The sequence below is a fragment of the Tenrec ecaudatus genome, chromosome 3 (assembly GCF_050624435.1).
Source record: "Tenrec ecaudatus isolate mTenEca1 chromosome 3, mTenEca1.hap1, whole genome shotgun sequence".
Lineage (NCBI taxonomy): Eukaryota > Metazoa > Chordata > Mammalia > Afrosoricida > Tenrecidae > Tenrec > Tenrec ecaudatus.
In genome coordinates, this window is record NC_134532.1 from 69,003,142 (window position 1) to 69,018,927 (window position 15,786).

The 15,786-nt window shown below is 45.9% G+C and overlaps 1 protein-coding gene and 1 long non-coding RNA gene across 2 annotated transcripts in view; one reads left to right on the forward strand and one right to left on the reverse strand.

Moving 5' to 3' along the window:
- Positions 1 to 10,755: 10,755 nt before the first annotated feature.
- On the reverse strand, positions 10,756 to 13,503 carry LOC142442602 (uncharacterized). The gene is made up of 3 exons (XR_012783444.1): positions 13,402 to 13,503; positions 12,853 to 13,021; positions 10,756 to 11,137 (listed from the first exon to the last, which is right to left on the reverse strand). It is a non-coding gene; the product is annotated as an uncharacterized LOC142442602 (long non-coding RNA).
- SLC10A7 (solute carrier family 10 member 7) overlaps positions 12,653 to 15,786 on the forward strand; it is a 289,125-nt gene continuing 285,991 nt past the window's right edge. The window contains exon 1 of the mRNA XM_075543721.1: positions 12,653 to 12,962. Coding sequence (XP_075399836.1) covers positions 12,863 to 12,962 — 100 coding nt within the window. The 5' untranslated portion in view covers positions 12,653 to 12,862. The remainder of the gene's footprint in view (positions 12,963 to 15,786) is intronic.

Genomic DNA, 15,786 nt, shown 5'->3' on the forward strand with positions numbered 1-15,786 from the left:
TTGAGTCAGTTTTGAGTCATAGTGACCCCATAGAACATTCCCTGTGGGGTTCTGATATTGTAAATCTTTACAAGAGCAGAAAACCTCATCTTTCTCCCAATGAGTGCTTGGTGGTTTTGAACTTCAGACCTTGTAGCTAGCAGCCAAATGTGTAACCCACTTCACCAGGAATACTCCTAGTGGCTCAACCCAAACAAACAAACAAACAAACAAACAAACACACTTCCTGTTCTCAAGTCGATTCTGAGTTATGGTGATCCTATGAAGGCAAGGGTAGACCTGCTCCTGTGAGTTTCTGAGACTGTGAGCCTTTTATATCTTACAGATTCCCAGAAGTCAGAAATCTGAAATAGGCAGGGTCAGACCATCTTGTTTCTGGAGGCTCTAGAGGAGAACCTGTTATCTTGCCTTTTTCAGCTTCAAGAGGCTCACAGCACCCTTATAGCAATCTTACAGCTCTGAATTCCGCTCCCATCCTCATCCTCTTCGTATTTTAAGGAGCCTGGTGATTCCAAAGCACCCACATGGATAATCCGGGATGATTTTTCTATTTTCAGATCCTTCATCATATCTACAAATGCACACAAGGATAATGGTTTCCTGTACAAAAGAGCCCCCGATCTCAAATACCATTTAAAGAGAACATTTACTAAGATGTAAAAGAAACAAAAACACAGACACCCCATCTGGATGGGGGAGGCCATGAGGACTGAGGCCCCCACGCCTCCAAGGGCTGACGGTCAGGACGCTCATTAAACAAGGCACAGTCACACATTCACGGTCGGAGGCAGAGCAACGTATCATGGTTCCAGGAGGGACTACAGAATCAGGACTGGGACCACCATGAGGACATGTACAGTATGTTAGATAGAAGACTTTACAGGATTGGTCCAGGGACTTATGGTCCAGGTAGTCAGGACACGACTGAGACTTATGGATGCCCAAACTGCCATTTTGACATGGTATAAATCAAAGAGCACAGAATTCTTCAGGCAAGGATTACAGTCTATAACCCTTCTCTTGATGGGTTCTCTGTAACCCTTGCTCTTGAAGGGGGTCTCTGTAACCCTTGCTCTTGAAGATTAAGCAGGTACATTGTGATGACGGAAGATTACTCAGTACAACTTTCCTGGCCTCACCAAATTGTTTACAATTTTCTGAAAACTTCTTCATAAAAATCCCCCATGATCATTCTGTGCCCTTTAAGAACATATAGTAAGGTGCTCCCTTTGGAATCTCCAAAATAGATGCTGTAACCTTCTGAGTTAAACCATCAGCCTTGAATTTAACTCACCTAGCATACAAGGGGTACCCATCCCCCGACCCCCGCCCAAAAAAAACCCCAGAATTGTTCTGGCAGAGCGGAGCTTTCGTAGTATGCATTTTCCCCACTACACAAGCAACCAGCAAATCACTCTGAGCTAGTGCACCCAGTGGTATCACCTGGGAAGGTTCCCTCTGGTCACAGTGAATTTGTTCATAAAAGCAGTTTTGCTTGAACTTTGGTGGTAATAGCCAATTTAAGAGAATAGCATGCGGTTGTGAAATTCTGCTTCTTGCTCTGGAAAAATGCCATAGTAACTGTTGTGATGGTGAACACAACTTACCAGAATAGCACTATGGGAAGAACTCAAGTGTATCAATGGTTTTCTCATTTCACAAAGGCTGAAATGTTGATAGAGGACAAACCTTTCCTGGACATCTCTCAATTTCCCAAACGGATGAAAATGTCAACTCATAGTGCATTTGAAGTTCCTTCCACCAGGTCAGACTGTTAATCCAGCTTTCTATGTAGAGGTTCTGAAACAGTATGTGACCAAAAAAGATCTAATCTGTGGCAGACAGGGGACTGGTTTTGCCACCGTTACCATCTACCTGCTCATGCAGCCATCTCAGTGCATCAGTTTTGGGCATAAAACAGCATGCTTTTCTCCCCCCCCCCCCCACCTTACTCACCTGACATTGTTCTGTGCGACTTCTTTTGTTTGTGCAAATGCAGAGGGACATGAAAGAACAGCGATTTGACGATGTAGAAGAGGTACAGAACAAGATGAGGGAGGTGCTGTCAGCCATCCAAACAGATGAACATTGACAAATGTTGCCAAGAATGGAATCACAGATTTGACAAATGTATGAAAGGCACCCTCGGGAGCCTGAGATAAGCTTATAACCAAGAGAACATTCTGCAGCTACTCAATGATTGCAGAGTCATGTTTCAACATGCTCTGTTTGGACACGTCTGTGCATGTATGAACTAGAATTCTAGTAGCAATACTTTTGGACTTAACCTCATAAGGTAACCTATTCACAGGTTCTGAGATTCCCAAAATTCCAGACCCACAGCCACTGAGTAGATTCTAGATGCTGACTCAGAGCGACCCTGCAGGACAAGGAAATCTTGGGGGTGAGTTAGTGTGGTAACTTAGTTATTATGCTAAGTTTTTAATCTTGGAAACCATGGGCACAGTTCTACCCTGTCCTACAGGGTTGCTCTGAGTCAGAATTGACTTGATGACCGTGAGTGAGTTTTGAGACATATAAGCAAACCAATAGCTGTAGACTCAATTCTGCCTCATGGTGACCCCATGTATGTCAGAGTGGAACATTACTCGATGGGGTTTTGATGGCTGAATTTTCAGAAGTGGATCATTGGAATTTTCTTCTGAAGTCCTCTGGATAGATCTGAGCCTCCGATTTTTTCAGTTAGCAGCCATGTGTGTTAACTTTGTCTCCTGTACTTTGGAGAAGTTATCAGGATGGGTCAGTCCCTGGAAAAGGACATCATGTTTGGTAACGTAGAGGGTCAGCAAAAGGGGGAAGGCCCTCAATGAGATGGACTGCCACAGTGGCTGCCACAGTGAACTCAAACCCAACACTTATGAGGATGGCGTGAGACTGGGAAGTGTTTCACTCTATTGTGTACAGGGTCACTATGAGACAGCTTCAAAGAACAACAGCAACAACGATATAATAAATATAGATGAAAAATGGCAGTAACCGCAATGACAACAACAAAAAATAATAATTACATCAAGGTTGTATGAATTCTGACTCAGAGGAGAACTGCCCCATAGTGTCGAAGGATCTCTACAGATGTGTACTGCCACATCTTTTTCCCATGGAGTGATTGGTGGGTTTGAACCATAGACCTTTCAGTTAGCAGCCAAGCCCTTAACCACTATACCACCAGGCTTTCTTATGATGCATGTAGCCACATGAAACAAAATTGACTTGGATAACTAAAAGGTCTTTGTTTTAAGTCTTGATCATGCAAACTTCTCAATCTGTCTCAGATGATTTCTTCTGATAGGAAAACAAAACAATCGTCGTCCATGAGCCATGAGATTAGGGAAAACAGCTTTTATAGTTTTTACATTTTATACCTTAGAGCTATTAAAAAACCCCGATTCGTGGGTAATTTTTTGCTTGGCAGGTGGCTTTGGTGTAGAGATTTCATAGTTTTGTTTTCGTAGTATTAGAAAACTGGATGCTTGTCATGAGGACCACATCCCGATGAATGGTTCTGAGGAAACCCGAGAGCCCTGTTTTAGATGAGTGCAGTCTCTCTTTTGTGAATTCACATAGGGAGGCCAGGGAGGCAGCTGGATAGATGAGTCTGGGAACAGGGGAGACATTAAGACGGGAGATGAACAGTTTGTAGCTAGCGGCGTATGGATGGTAACCAATGCCTCGGGATTGGGTCTTTGCTAGGAGGGAAGGATGGGATGACCTCGAAAGTGAGTGTTGATGGAAAGGGAAGAGGTTAGCTATAGAAGCAGGATGCTGCTGAGAATAACAGACAAGACAATCAGGAGGAGCCAGAGGGGAGAGTTTTGGATGGAGAAGGGCAGGATGCTGAGGGGATCACTACATGGAGGTTGAGCGTGACCTCGGCAAGAGTACTTGCTCTGGTTTGAAAGGCAGGCAGCTACGAGGATGGGTCCCTGGGATGTAGTCAATTAACATGGCTTTCCTAATCATAATTCACTCATAGCAATGCAATAATGCCGGGTAGAACTGTCCCTATGGGTTTCCAAGACTGTAATTCTTTATGGGAATAGGAAACCTCATCTTTCTCCCTCAGTGAGGCTGGTGGTTTCGAACTGCTAACTTTATGGTTAGCAGGTCAGAATTGATTCAATGGCAGTGAGCTTGAGCCATAATTCTTTATGCAGTACATTATAATCCTGGACTCTATGCCTGTGATTATGACCCTATTTTTGGGAGGATCTGTTACAGGATTAGGGTGGGGTTAACGCCTGACCTTAGTAGAGGGTGTGACCCAAGTCACCCTTGTTTCCCTGGGGAGGGGGCATTTTAAGACTGTTTTATTAGGGTGAGCCCTGTTGGCATAGTGGTTACTCATTAGCCTATGATCTGCGCAGTCCGAAGTTTGAAACCACCAGCTGCTCCGTGGGAGAAAGATGGGGCTTTATACCCACCGTAAACAGTTACAGCCTTGGAAACCCACAGAGGCAGTTCTACCCGGTCCTATACAGTGGCTAGCAGTCAGCACTGACTGCAGGGCAATGGATTTGATTTTGTGTTGTTTTACTATGGGGTGTGACTTAAGGCACCATCCTTGATCATCCTTGGGGATATGCTAGGCTAAAAGACAAACCACATCTCCATCAAAGCCATTCCTCAGGAAGAGCCACCTGGGACACAAAGAAACATCAGAGGACTATTGGAAGAGCACATCCAAGATCCCTGCCTGAAGTGGTGAAGGCCACTGAGACCAGATGTACCAGGACTCAGAGGATCAACACTGAGACTACGGGGTATCATTTCCTCATCTGATCAGAGGCTCTGCGCTATGAGATTGAGTGAAAGCCAAGGGACCACGTGGCTGAGAGACTGAACACCAGAGAGAGATGTGGCTGCTGGCTGAGGAGAGGTGTGGACCGACGACTGTAGTGTCCTTACTGTTTCCTGATCCTGACTGGTGGTCATCTGTTAACTTCTCTAGCAAATCCCCTTAAAGGTGAGCATTATCCTGGTGGTCATTGCAATGACTTATCCAACCCAGCATGGAAAGAGAGTGCTGTGGGAGGATGTGGCAGATTGGTAAAGAAGGATGGACCGTGAAGGCATGCCTGCCTCCTGCCTCATGGCAATAGGGAAGCCAGAGGAGGTCAGAGATGGCCGGTCATCCAGACTGTTGATTGCATCTACCGCTCAGTATTCATCCCGTGGGTACATTCCCTCCTCTTGAGCGTGGAGCAGATTTCTTGACTTGATTCTAAGAAACAGATAATGGTATAAGTGACCACAGCCACTTCTGAAATTAGTTACAAAAGGATGAAGGTTTCTTTGAGGGCTCTTCTCTTCTGGTTTGCTTCTAAAGGAAGCCAGCAGCAACGTGAGCTGACCTAGGGAGATGTCCACGTGCCTAGAACTCTTTTCTCCCTCCAACCCGACCCCCCCACGCCCCCCACCCCCCACCCCAAGCCACCAAGCCAGGATCTGAGGCTTAGAAGTGGATGCAGGACTGGAGCCTTCAGGACACTTCAGCCCCAGCCCACAACTTAAGTGCATGCTTGTGAGACACCCTAAGCCAAAGCAACGGTAAGATAATGTTTGTGGCTTTGCATTGCTAAATTTGGCCAGAAGTTGTTAGGCAGCAATAGATAACTAACACATGGACAGTGTTGAAAAGTGGCTTCAATTTATAAATTATCAAGGGTTCATCAGGGAGGGAGGGGAAAAATGAGGAACTGATACCAAGGGCTCAAATGGAAAGCAAATGTTTTGAGAATGATGAGGGCAACAAATGTACACATGTGCTTGACACAATGGATATATATATGGATTGTGATGAGTTGCACAAGCCCCCAGTAAAATGATTGTTTTTAAAGTGGCTTCCTTGAGCAGAGACCATTCAGCAGACCATTCATTGCTCTGCTGGCAGTACCCAAGACTCTTTTCTTCTTTTGATGTTGAGTCATATGAGAGTACTTTCACATGCTGACTTAAAGGATTCCTTAGAAAAGGATAACTTAATAATGGAGAAATAAGAATATGGGTCTGCAAGCGCACACACACAAACGCACACTCCACTTCCCAATGCCTGTGAGCCAAGATATATTACTTTACATGGCAATGGGAAAGTGGTACACAAACCAGCATCATTCCCGTCTCAGGACACTTAATGCTGGGTGGTCCCCGGTTGTTCCCTGTGCTTAAAGTACACACAATAGTCTCCAAACCCAAGCATAGTGGACATTTTTTCGTCATTTTGGTCTCTGCTTAAGACACCCCTTCAGACAGGCCTTTCCTATCTTAGCTATCTATTGCTGCCTTAGGCAGCTTGAATCAACAGAAATGTCTTGGCTCACAGTTGAGGAGGCTGGTGACCTGCGGGCAGGGTGCTGGATTCAGGGGAATTCTTTTTCTGTCAGCTGGGCAGGAAGATCCTGTCTCTTCTGCATTTCTACCCCATGTCTGTCTTCATGTGGCTTGGTAACTATCTCTCTTCCCCCATCTTTGTTTACTCACTTGCTTTTAAATCTCTTTTATATCTTGAGAGAGTGACTCAGGATACACCCTGCCCTAATCCTGCCTCATTACTTTAACAAAGACAACCCATTCCCAGGTTCTGACCACAGGCCTTGGTTTACCTCAGGGACACAATTCAATCTGTAATGCTGATCTTTCAAGTAGACATTTCTCTTTTCTATCACACACCCATTTTATTTTTCTTATGACAGTATCACATTATGTAATGCAGTACTATGTACTTTACTTTTCTGAATGTAATTTAGAATGAACCAGAGAGTTGAAATCACATCCTGGTCTCCTTTCTAACACACTGGTCAAGACTCCTACCAAACACATAGCAGCTCACTAAGAATCTGCCGAGTAAGTGAATGCAACGCAATGTGTAGACACTATTCCACTTCTTTCATGAGCACATAAGATACTGCCTATCATCTTTTTATTAAACATAATTAAATTAGAGAAGGAATAGTTGTGCCCAATACATATGCATTTATAATTATTTTGAGTAAATGAATGAGCCACACATATTCAAAGAGATTAAGAAACCAGTGTTAAATATGGAAGATTATCACAGAGTGATTGATGTGCTTCCTCCACGTGGACTGAGCTGACTCCTCACTTAGCTGGCTACTTGTTTTGAGGCAAGCCTTGCAGACCCCAGATGCTATTCTTCCTGAGAGCCGGGCACCATCTGACTTCTTCACCAGACCTTGCTACTGTCCCCAAACTTTAGTGATCTCACGAGGGCAATTGCAAACAATAAATCCAAACTTGGAGGAGGGAACTATACTAGAACCTAACATCTAAAGACTCAGTTTTTGGAACATCACAGATAATCGTGAAAGCCTAAATTCCACTGGCAGGGTTTTCATGTGTTAGGCAAGAATGTACTAGCTTCTTTGTAGATCTCCCTAGGGACCCATTTTGAATTTATTCTAGTCTTTAAAATTTTGAATTGAGGTTTTCCTGTCTTATTTGGTCATTGGCGCTGGGTCTTTTTCCATTCTCTGTCTGTGTATGGTCCTCTGTATAGGGAAATCAGGACAGGCAGATCTATAAAGATAGCAACAGGGTTAACAATTACCTGGGAGCACAGAATGGGAGGAGTGGTGGGGGTTGGAGAGTCAATAGCAATGGGTACAAGCAAGAAGAAAATGTTCTAAAATGGATCGTAGTGATGAATGTACAACCATTCTTCATACGATTAAATGATTGAATTGTATGTTAGTTACATCTCAAAAAAACTATTTAAAAAACAAAATCTACTACATTAATGCTATGATTTCCACAATTTTAAAAAAAATTCCAGAACTAAGATTTGAGTGAATTCCTTTCCCTTAAGACCAGGTATCTACTTGTAGTTTACTGTTCAGGATTCTGTTCACATGATACGATGCCCCTTGAGCATGATATTGACAATACTCAATGTATGACAACTTCCTCCTCGGGTCCACACTGATCTAGATTCCTTGGCTCAGTGAATGGTACCAGCATTGATCTCCCAAGGTGATTCTGGGAGTCATTTTAGACTGTTCCCCCTTCCCCAACCAGTACATGAGGCAATTTATTTTTCCTACCTAATAGCTTGTACACCATCTCTGTTTCATTAACAGTTCCATCAAGTTAGTCACTCAGACTGTATTTAAAATATTATTATCACCAGCCCTTTAAAAAAATCATTTTACTGGGGGCTCATACAACTTTTATTACCATCCATCCATCCATCGTGTCAAGCACATTTGTTGCCATCATCATTCTCAAAACATTTTATTTCTACTTGAGCCCTTGGTAGGAGCTCATTTTCCCCCTCTCTCCCTATTGCCCTCCCTCCCGAACCCTTGATAATTTATCAATTATTTTTTCATATCTTATACTGTCCGATCTCTCCACTCACTTTTCTATTGTTGATCCCTCAGGGAAGGGGTTATGTGTAGATCCTTGTAATCGGTTCCCCCTTTCTACCCCACCTTCCCTCCACCCTCCTGGTATCGACACTCTCACCACTGGTCCGGAGGGGTTCATCTATCCTGGATTCCCTGTGTTTCCAGCTCCTATCTGTACCAGTGAACATCCTCTGGTCTAGCCAGATTTGTAAGGTAGAATTTGGATCATGATGGTGGGGGGTGGGTGGGTGAAGGAACCATTAAAGAATTAGAGGAAAGTTTATGCTTCATTGTTGTTACACTGCAGTCTGATTGGCTCATCTCCTCCCTGCAACTCTTTTATAAGAGGATGTCCAATTGCCCACAGATGGGCTTTGGGTCTCCACTCCTCACTCCCCCTCATTCACAATGATATGATTCTTTGATGCCTGATACCAGATCCTATCGACACCTCATGATCACTCAGGCTGGTGTGCTTCTTCCATGTGGATTTTATTGCTTCTCAGCTAGATGGCCTCTTGTTTATCTTCAAGTCTTTAAGACCCCAGACACTATATCTTTTGATAGCCGGGCACCATCAGCTTTCTTCAGCACATTTGCTTATGCACCCATTTGTCTCAGTGATCGCATAGGGAAGGTGAGCATCAAAGAATGCCAGTTTAATAGAACACAGTGTTCTTGCATTGAGGGAGTTACTTGAGTGGAGGCCCAATGTCTATCTGCTACTTTAATACTAAACCTTTAAATATATGCACATAGATCCATTCCCCCATCCTCATATATATTTACATATGCACATGCCTGTATTTAGACCTCTATAAATGCCCTTTGCTCTAGCCCTTCTAAACATGGAAAGTCGACAAGCCTTCAGTGGCAAGCAAATGTGAAGAGAGTTGATGGTGCTCAGCTATCAAAAGATATAGCATCTGGGGTCTTAAAGGCTTGAAGTTAAACAAGTGGCTATATGGCTGAGAAGCAACAGGGCCACATGGAAGACGCACACCAGCATGAGCGATCATGAGGTGTTGACAGAATCAGGTAACAGGCACCAGAAGACCCAAAACAAACAAACAAACAAAACCCTTTTTGAGAATGAGGGGGGGTTGGACCAGAGACCCAAAACCCATCTGTAGACAACAGAACATCCCCCACAGAGGGATCACAAGGAAGGGATGAGTCAACCAGGGAACAATATAACATTGATGAAAACACACAATACTATGGTTCTTTCACACCCCACTATCATGACCCCAGTCCTGCCTTACAGTTCTGGCTAGACTGGAGCATGTACACTGGTATAGATAGTAGCTCATGACACATGGAATCCAGGCCACGTAAACTCCCTAGGAACAGAAATAGGAGTAGAGTACCAGGGAGGTAGGGGGAAGGTGTGGGGAGGAAGGGAGAACTGATTTCAATGAGTGACTTATAACATCCCGCCCCCGTCAGGGGGATGAACCACAGAAACGTGGGTGAAGGGACACAGCGGACAGTGTAAGATATGAAAACATTAAAAATTTATAATTTACCAAGGGGTCACAAGGGTAGGGGAGAGGGGAAAAATAAGAGGAGCTGATACCATGGGCTCAAATAGAAAATGTTTAGAAAATGATGGTGGCAACATATGTGCAAATATGTTTGATCCAAATGATGTATGGAGCTGTAAGAGCCCCCAGTAAAATGATTTTTAAAAGCAGAATCTTGAGATGAAAATATCCTAGATTTTCCAACTGACACTGAGTCAACAGCGGCTCAGTGACCCTTTGGGACAGGCTAGACTGCCCCCGTGTGTTTCTGAGACTGCACATTTGTATGGGAGTAGGAGGTCCTGGCTTTCTCTGGGGAGCTGGCTGGTGGTTACCAATGGCTAACCTTGAGGATGAGTAACCACTCTGCCACCTGGGCTCCACGTCAAGGGGCCACGAGTCTAATGAGAGATCCCTAGGGAAGCAGGCTGCCAGGACAAGGCAATGTGAAGAATGGAGACAGCAGTCAGAGCAATGGAGCTCCAAGTTGGGTCTACAGAGAAAGTGATGCGGCCACAAGCCAAGGAAACAAGGAATGTCAATCGCCATTAGAACGTGAACAAGGCAAGGACAGATCTTTCCCTGCAATCCTTCTTACGGACAACTTCCTTCAGAACAGTGACAAAACACATTTCTGTTATTTCAAGCCATCCAATTGTAGCTATTTGTTTGGACAGACATGGGGAATTAATACAGGCATTAACAAGATTCTTTTCCTTCAAGTATCCTGAAAAACAATGAAAATCCGTTCCACGAGGCAGGCGCTGTGCTACATAGATCAAAGAATTTATAGTAAATACGCATTTGTCAACAACCATAAAGATAAAGCAGCCCAATTTCTGTAAGCATAACATTTAATGATCCCTTAATATAAAGAAAAACATTCCCTCCAAGACTGAGATGGATCTTTAACCCAGTAGAAATTACAAGAAAGTAATTGTGTTGCGCACGACCTTCCACACAACTCCACTGATCTTGTGGCTGCTTGATAATTACCATCAGATTTAATCACACCTCATGTCCATCCATCTTCTTTTTATCCCCCCCTCCCCAAATATTTCTTAATGGCATCCATGTTTTCCTACTAGGTTCTTTTCCTCTTGACAGTTGCTTTTCTTTATGAAGCCTGAATGCATTGGAGGACACCCAGCGCTAACATACAGCTTGCAGTACAACTGTGTAAGCCAGCGTCATTGCTGGAAAGGGAGTCACTTCCTCAGGATAAAGCTAAAAGAAAAAGAAAGCACGGGGTGAAACCTCTTTCCAGCTTTGAATACAAGTCAGAATCAAAGCCTCCCATCACTAAACAGCCCCAGATGCCCCTTCCAAACTTCAGTTTCACCGTAGACCATTACAGGGGTAGACGCCATGTCACGTCAAAATGTCACCCTGCAGTTTATTTTGTGGAGACGGACCTAGTGGGGAGGTGTTGATGTGCCTGGCAGGGGCTACAGGTGGACGTCCATTCAGGAGTCAGTCAATGTCATCTGGCACCAAAATACTCAACCCAGTAAAACCAGGAGCCCCAGCTCTGTTTTGGGGGTCTCTCATCCCCTTCTCAATGACCTCTTGCCGCATTGGTGGGTCACTTCTGGGGGTCAAGCCAGAGTGGGCACCACACCACCCAGTCTTGCAGTGAAGCTGCCACTTCACCCACCCGCGCTGTGGGGTCGGGGTGGGTGGTGAAGGCCTGAGTGCTCGCCTCAGCGCCTGGAGTGGTTTGTCACGGCCTCCCGACAGGGAACAGGGGACAGGCGACAGGGGACAGACGACAGGGGGCAAGGGAAAGGGGACAGGCGACAGGACAGGCGACAGGGGGCAGGGGACAGGGGGCAAGGGAAAGGCGACAGGGGACAGACGACAGGGGGCAGGGGGCAAGGGAAAGGCGACAGGGGACAGACGACAGGGGGCAGGGGGCAAGGGAAAGGCGACAGGGGACAGACGACAGGGGGCAGGGGCCAAGGGAAAGGCGACAGAGGGCAGGGGCAGGGGCCTGGGCGCGGGACGCGTGAGGCCTCCCCATTCCCAGGGCCGGTGGTGGTGGGTCTCAGGCCCAGAGCCCACCGCTGGCGACCGAAGTGGCCAGTCCCGCTCGCCATTCCCGGTCTGCAGAGGGCGAGGAACGGCGGCCATTCACCTTTCGACCCTTCCGCCTTCCGTCGGAGGAGCAGCCCCCCAGCCCCCGCCCGCCGCGGGAGGAGCGCAGAGGCCCGGCGACCCGCCGCGCGTCAGGCACCAGGCGAGAACCCGAAGGGGCGGGGCCTCTTATCCAAGGCCCCGCCCCTAACGTCACTCCGGCGTCGGGATGCGTCGTAATCCCTAGAATAAGCGCTCCTTCAAGAAACACGCACCACGCTCTGTGCCGCTTCCTCACGACTCGTCTCCGTTCTAGCCAAACACCATTTCTCCTCAGGGCAATGAAAGACTCCTAAAAGGAGCTCTGAATGGATGTGGCGTGGAGGCGCGGGCGGGTGTGCCTGAAGGTTGGCTGGAGCCGGACCCTAGCTGAGGCGGAGAGCCTGTCGGAGCCCTGCGCCGCTTCCCTTGCCACTCTCACCCGCGGCATCGCCGGCCTTGGCGGCAGCACATGTGCCACATCTCTCCAGAGACCTCTGTCCCTGACGCACGCGCCCACGTCCTCCGTGTGCTCGGAATCGGCGGCCCGAGCTGCCGCGGGTCCCGCCTGCTGCGCGTTTACTAGGGGTCTGGCGGTAGTGATGGCGGCGCTCGCCGAGCCTTTCCTGTCACTGGAGACTACTACTCCCAGCCCTCCGCGAAGGAAGCCGCCGGAGCCACCCCGGAGTCTGTAGTTTACGGGTGGCAAATTGACTCGCTCTGCTGCATGTCTGCAGGGACCGGGGAAAGTGTGGAGAAGCCCCGGGGACTAAGCGATCGCAGTTGGGAAAGGAAAAAAACCAAACAAATAAACACAACCCACCCACCCTAACAAGCATGGGGCTGCTGGAGAGGATGAGGAAAGACTGGTTCATGGTCGGAATAGTGGTGGCCATCGCGGGAGCGAAGCTGCAGCCGGCCGTGGGGGTGAACGGGGGTAAGTGCTGCTGCCCCGGCGCCCCGCCGCGAACCCCGCTTGGGGACGAATTTGCGAGTCTGGAAAAGAGAGGGAAACGCGTCATTGGGAAGTCTCCCTTTGGGGGCCACAGACCAGCCCAGGGGCTCCCTTTGGCCCTTTGGCTGGTTTTAGAATTTGCTAACACCAGCAGGCACTTGGATTTAGGAAAGGGCAAAATATTTTGAGCGCCCCGGCAATGCCTATCAGTGTCTACGAGTGAGGCTAACGAGAATGAAACTTACTCCCTTCGCCTCCAAAGTAACATCCCATTCCAGGGGACCCTAAGTTGCTAGGAATTCCTTACCTAGTGTATTATGACTTTCCCACCCACACAACATTAAAAAAAAAAGCGGGGGTGGAGGGGCGAAGAAAAATGTTATAATGAACCCCCCATCATCACCACCACCACCACCATTACCATCACCACCACCAAGTTCAGGTTTTTTGTGGCCCACGTGTTGGAGAGATGGTTGGTTGCGGTGGCTGCCGCTGCAGACACTCCCAAGCCGACTGACTGACACGTTGCACATTTCACTACAGGACACTACTTCCGTGTGCTACCCTAGCAGTCTAACAGATGCAGCCTGTGTTACACCTTGGGTGGTGTGTGTTTTGGCAAGGAAAGGTAGGCGTGCTGAAACATACTGAGATCTCTGAATAGAGGGAGTCTTGTAATGTGGGGGTGACCATGAATGGAAACTTATCATTTCATATCATACTGAAAATATCATCAGTTGTTGTTGTTTTATGACCCTCTCCTTTCCCCTTATATGATTTCTTCATTCGCCTTTTGGCAGTTAAATACATTGATAGGTTGAATATATTATTAAGTCAGCACATGGGGAAGAAGGACTGACATGAACAGACAAAATGTTATGGTAGGAGGATTTGAAGTTATTCGTACTTGACACACAAAAAAATCATTTTATGGTTGTTTTTTCGTACTTTTACTCAGTTGCTAAAACATGATTGGAAATGAATGGAAGGAACCACCCTCAGGAAGCAGTTGGCCCCTCTTTCCCTTGCTTGTATCCCTCCCCTTTAGAAATAAGTTCTTGGGAAGCTTAAAATAATTATTTGCACAGCAATAGCAGAGGTCAAAGCTTTTTGTATTGCTTGCCTTTTGATCAATTTGTTCTCTATATTTAATTGAGCGCAAAATGTATTGAGTGTGTAATTGGATCTAAAGCTGTTATTCCTTGGGGCTTCTCTCTCTGATGAGCTCTATTGGCTTGGTGCTTACTGCAAGATCAGGAGTTCCAAACCACCAACCCCTTTCCTGGAAGCTCTCTACCAGTAGAGTTACCGTCTTGGAAACTCACAGGAGCAATTCTACCTTTCCTATAGGATCGTTAAGAGTCTGCATTGACTTTATGGCAGTGGGTTTGGAGTTTGTTTTGGAGGAGCCCAGGTGATGAAGGGGTTAAGTGATTGGCTCCTGACCTGGGGGGGCAGTGGTGGGAACTCTGCAGCCTGTTACTCTGAGGGAGAAAGGTGCTCTGGGAAGAAAGATGAGGCTGTCTGTTTCCCTAAAGATTTATAACCTTGGATACCTCTGGAGCATTCCTGTTCTGACCTATAGGCTCTTTGTTTGCTTCTACCATTGAAAATATATACACAGATTTTTTTTTTTCATAGCTGGTTTGATTTCTTGACAACTCTTTCCTTAGGCATTGATTGTGGAGTCAAAGTGAAATCCTGGACAACCTCCAGTTTTTCTCCATCATGATGTTGCCTGTTGGTCCAGTTGTGAGGATTTTTGTTTTCTGTAGGTTGAGGTGGTCACAACAAGCTGCAAACTACCAGCCGCTTCACGGGAGAAAGCGGGCTTTCTACTGCCGGCAAGAGTTCCAGCCTCTGACCCTCGCAGGCACAGTTACTTCCACTCTGCCCTACAGGGAGGGTGGCTATGAACCGGCCTTGATGCGATGCTAGGGACTTCGGCTCGATTTCATGTTGGGGTGTAATCCATACTGAAGTCGTTGCTCCTGATTAGTGAAGCGATTCAAGTCCTCTTTGCTTTCAACAAGCAAGATTGTATCATCTGCAGATAGCAGGTTGTGGATGCGTCTCCCTCTAATCCTGATGGTGTTTTTCATATAGTCCAGCTCCCTGGATTATTTGGTTAGCCTACAGATTGAATAAACTAAAACACTACATCTAAAACTAGTTCAGACAACAAAAATTTAGGAACGAGAGGAAGAATGGTTGCTGACAACATTTTCGGCTGCGTAGGGTGACTCGAGGGACCTCTTGTGCTTGTAATTCCTAGTAAAAAAGATTCTATTTATGGGCTGTATATGGTGGTCAGGTGATTTTTAATTTATCCATTAACTGTTAACTGAATGGTTGTAGTAGAGCAATTTTTAGACATCTTCTGAATAGGCAAAGTTTTAATAGTCTTCAATTCATTGTTAAGATGTTCACTTTATCATCCCTGGTGAATTAATACTTGAAGACTATATAATTTTCTTTTTTAATTTAAGACCTTTATACTTCATGTATCATACTTATCATCTAATTTCAGATAAAAAATTCTTTACAACCATCTGATTGGGTTCCTATATATGTATTTATAGATATTCAGTCTTAAAAAATTGAGAAGTTGGATAGTTTTCCAAAGGGGAAGAAAAAATAGATACCAACCCCAAACCAAACCAAACCGGTGGCTGATCTCAGTGTGGATAATAAAGCATTTAGGTCACTTTTCTTTTTATTCAGCTATATTTCATTTAAATATATAGAACATGGTTCAAAGTAAACAGCCACAGGAGATAGAGCTAAGAAGGTCGTTTGCCAGAGT